At 47.0% G+C, this 3,272-nt stretch overlaps 1 protein-coding gene across 2 annotated transcripts in view; it reads right to left on the bottom strand.

Annotated features, from left to right (window-relative positions):
* Positions 1–429: 429 nt before the first annotated feature.
* The window catches only part of LOC118378877 (uncharacterized), a 15,540-nt gene continuing 12,697 nt past the window's right edge, over positions 430–3,272 (bottom strand). For both annotated transcript variants that reach the window (XM_035765860.2, XM_035765859.2), the window contains exon 2: positions 430–3,272. This exon is cut by the window's right edge and continues 12 nt beyond it. In XM_035765860.2, coding sequence (XP_035621753.2) covers positions 1,664–3,265 — 1,602 coding nt within the window. In that variant the 5' untranslated portion in view covers positions 3,266–3,272 and the 3' untranslated portion in view covers positions 430–1,663.

The following is a 3,272-nucleotide window of genomic DNA, read 5'->3' as shown; positions in this document are numbered from 1 at the left end:
AAAGTAAATATGAAACATTAAAAATGGTCAATAAAATATGCTACTGTATGTGTACATTTTGAAAACAAAATTGTGTTATGATTGGAAAAAAAAATATGAATGACAAAGATGATAATACATATTGAAAATAACACCTGCAAAATAAACAGTAATGAAGATGTTGGTGATAAAAAGACAAAATAAAGTGGGCTCGTGGTACAACACATCCCAATGTGTGTGTTCTCACTGTGTACCTGGGGTTGGCACGTGTGTAGACAACAGGAGAATGTGTAAGGGGAGGAGAGGCAGTGGTTTGTGTATTTGTGAGAACAATGTTCATCATGTATATACTGTATGTGTATATGACAGAAAGAGAGACATCACACACCGATAGATCACACCATTGACACTTGCCGGGAAAGACCATTATGCATAAAAATCATGATAAAATAAGTTATAATAGTTTATCTTTTACTTATGGAATAAGAAACAGGCCTTTACAATATACATACATGTATTACAAAAATCCAGATGTATAAATATGTTGTACTGCATATACTATTGAGTGCAGAGTTCAAACTGCAAACTGAGGCGAATGGAATTCTTCAATCATCTAATGATCTAACTACAGGGAGAGATAGAGATAAAATGCTTCTGTGGTTGTCACACTGCTGCATGGTTTCTATTGGTCACTCAAATGTTCTGATCACATATGACTGGCTACACTGTAAATGGACTGTTGCTCTCATGACAACAGTATGGGCATCATGATGACACCCAGCATTGTGCTCACAGTATACATGGCTCAATTCTCCTCTCTATCTTACTATTAAAGCACTCTGTGATAATGTTCTCTGTGAGACTTCACAAAGGAGGACTGGGGATGGTCAGTGCTCAGTATGGAGTGTTGAGCAGTATCAGGCTAAATCACTAGCTGCTGCCAGTCCCTTCCTTTCCCATTCAGAGTAGAGGCCAGACGCCAGAGGCTGGAATCATGTAACAACAACAAACCTATCATTCCACGTACCTTTCTCTATAAATATACATACTTTCATACATAAAAACATACTGATCACATATTGTACACATATATAAAGAAATATATTAATTTAAAACTCATGCTTACATACAATATTACTCAGCAATAACATGTATGACATGAAGACAATTGTGAAACAAACAGTACTTTTCTAAAATCGCTATTTTGATATGATAGTTTTCCCTAAGTTGTATTGTTGAGGTTTTATTGTTTTTGTGTAGTCACTCTCACTGAGCCCGTGATGGGTGGAGGGGTTGTCTCGCCTACACTCTTTAAAAAAGTGCTATCTAGAACCTAAGGGTTCTTTGGCCGTCCCCATTGGAGAACCCTTTGAAGAACCCATTTTGGTACCAGGTAGAACCCTTTCCACAGAGGGTTCTACATAGAACCTCAAAAAGGGTTCTACCTATAACTAAAAAGTGTTATCCTATGGGGACAGCCGAAGAACCCTTTTGGAACCCTTTTTTGTAAGAGTGCAGCTATCATAAGAAGAATGCACCAATGTAAGTCGCTCTGGATAAGAGGCACCCTGGCCTATAAAGTAACACCTACTGTCTCACTGACATTACATCCAATGTTCCAAGCATTATCTGTGTTAACATTTCTTCCACATTATCCTCTCCACCTTTCCTCCATCTCCTGCCCTCACTCCCTTCCTCTGTTTTTCCTGGTTACTCTGGACAGTAGGACACACACGCAGGACGAGTTGATGCGGACCCACCTCCAGCCCTGCAGACCGTTGTTGTCAACAGTGAGGGCTCGGACATATGTGTCCTTGGCCTTACACTGACTCACCCACTGTCTGATGTCCACGCCCCGGCAGCTGGCCCCGGACACACCTACGGGTCCTGTCCCTGTTCCTGCTGCCGAGGCCCCTGCCCCCCCTGCCTCCCGCTGCGGCCCACCGCCCCTCTGCTGCCCCTCCTGGAGGCAGCGAGTCTCATAGAAGTACTGCTTCAGCGCCCCCTTGACTGTCTTGATCTCTGGCACGATGTTGACTGTTTTACCCCTATCGTCGATGACCGTCGTCTTGTCCGTTACCCACACACTCTCCGACTCGCACACCGGCATCTCACCCCGCCTGGTGTGGGACAAGTGCGAGCGCTTGTGCCTGGGGGCGGGGAGAGGGGGCTCCCTGGCCCCCCTGAGAGTGTCCACCCAGCTCAGCGGCACACTCCTGTCCATCTCTCTGTCCCCATGACCCTCCATGTGTCCGTCTGCGTCCGACACTTCCTCCTCCTCCTCCTCCTTGTCCTCTCCTTCTATGGGCAACATGCCTGACTCCAGCATGAGGAGGAGGGGCGGGTGCTCTGGAGGAGAGGAAGAGAAAAGGACCCGCGGGTGTGCATCTAAAAACAGCAGCTCTTGCTTCTCCTTTACACCTCCCAGCCCCTGACCCTGCCCTAACCCTTGTCCTAATTCCATTCCTTCCTCTGACAGATCCGGACCTTTCCCAGCCCCTGCCCCAGGCCCACCCTCCCTCCTCTCCTCTCCCCTGTTATCACTGCTCTCTGTCCTAGCCTCTGCTCTCTGCGGGGTCCTCTGACTGGAGGGATCTGGCTCAGTTGTACTGTGGTGTCCAGCATTAGTGGAAGGTTTGTAGGTTTCCACCACATACATGTTGGGAGGTCTGAGATCCTGTTCATCGGTCCTGGGGTCTAGAGAGTTATGATGGTTTTCCTTCTGAGCCATGTCTCTAAAGCCGCTGTCAGCTCTGCTGCTGTCTGGTTTATAGTCCCCTAGTACATAGTTCTCCTGGGAGGGGTAGTCCTGATGACTGCTGCCATTGGTGCTCCTGAGTTTTCCTCCATCAGTGTTAGAATATTTATTTAAACCAAAGCTGTTCGTGTTTTCTGTAGGAAAATTGCTTTTTGACAGATAACTTTGTTGTTTTCGCTTCCCTTTCAAAGTTTTCACCTCCTCTTTAATTATGGAGGGGTTATTGTAGTCTTTCTTGACACCCGTCACGCTGAGGCGTTTTGTACTGTCTGCTCTTCCAGAATCAGCAGTCACATTGTAGTCCTTGAGTGAAGCATTACTGTGGGAGTTGTAGTCCACAGAGGCCTGAGGAGCTGGACGTGTGGAGTAAGATCCGGGGGAGCGACTGGAAGAGTCATCGATGTCCTCTGTGTGGTTGTCCAGGCTACTGCCGGGCTCCGTCATCGCAGCAACAGTACTGGTCACAGGGCTGTGAGGGAAGGGCAGGGCCGAGGCGATCACCATGGCAACCAGGGGAAGCCAGTGCATCACTCCC

The sequence above is a fragment of the Oncorhynchus keta genome, chromosome 5 (genome assembly GCF_023373465.1).
Source record: "Oncorhynchus keta strain PuntledgeMale-10-30-2019 chromosome 5, Oket_V2, whole genome shotgun sequence".
Taxonomy (NCBI): Eukaryota; Metazoa; Chordata; class Actinopteri; order Salmoniformes; family Salmonidae; genus Oncorhynchus; species Oncorhynchus keta.
This window is presented reverse-complemented; position numbering and strand designations above follow the sequence as displayed.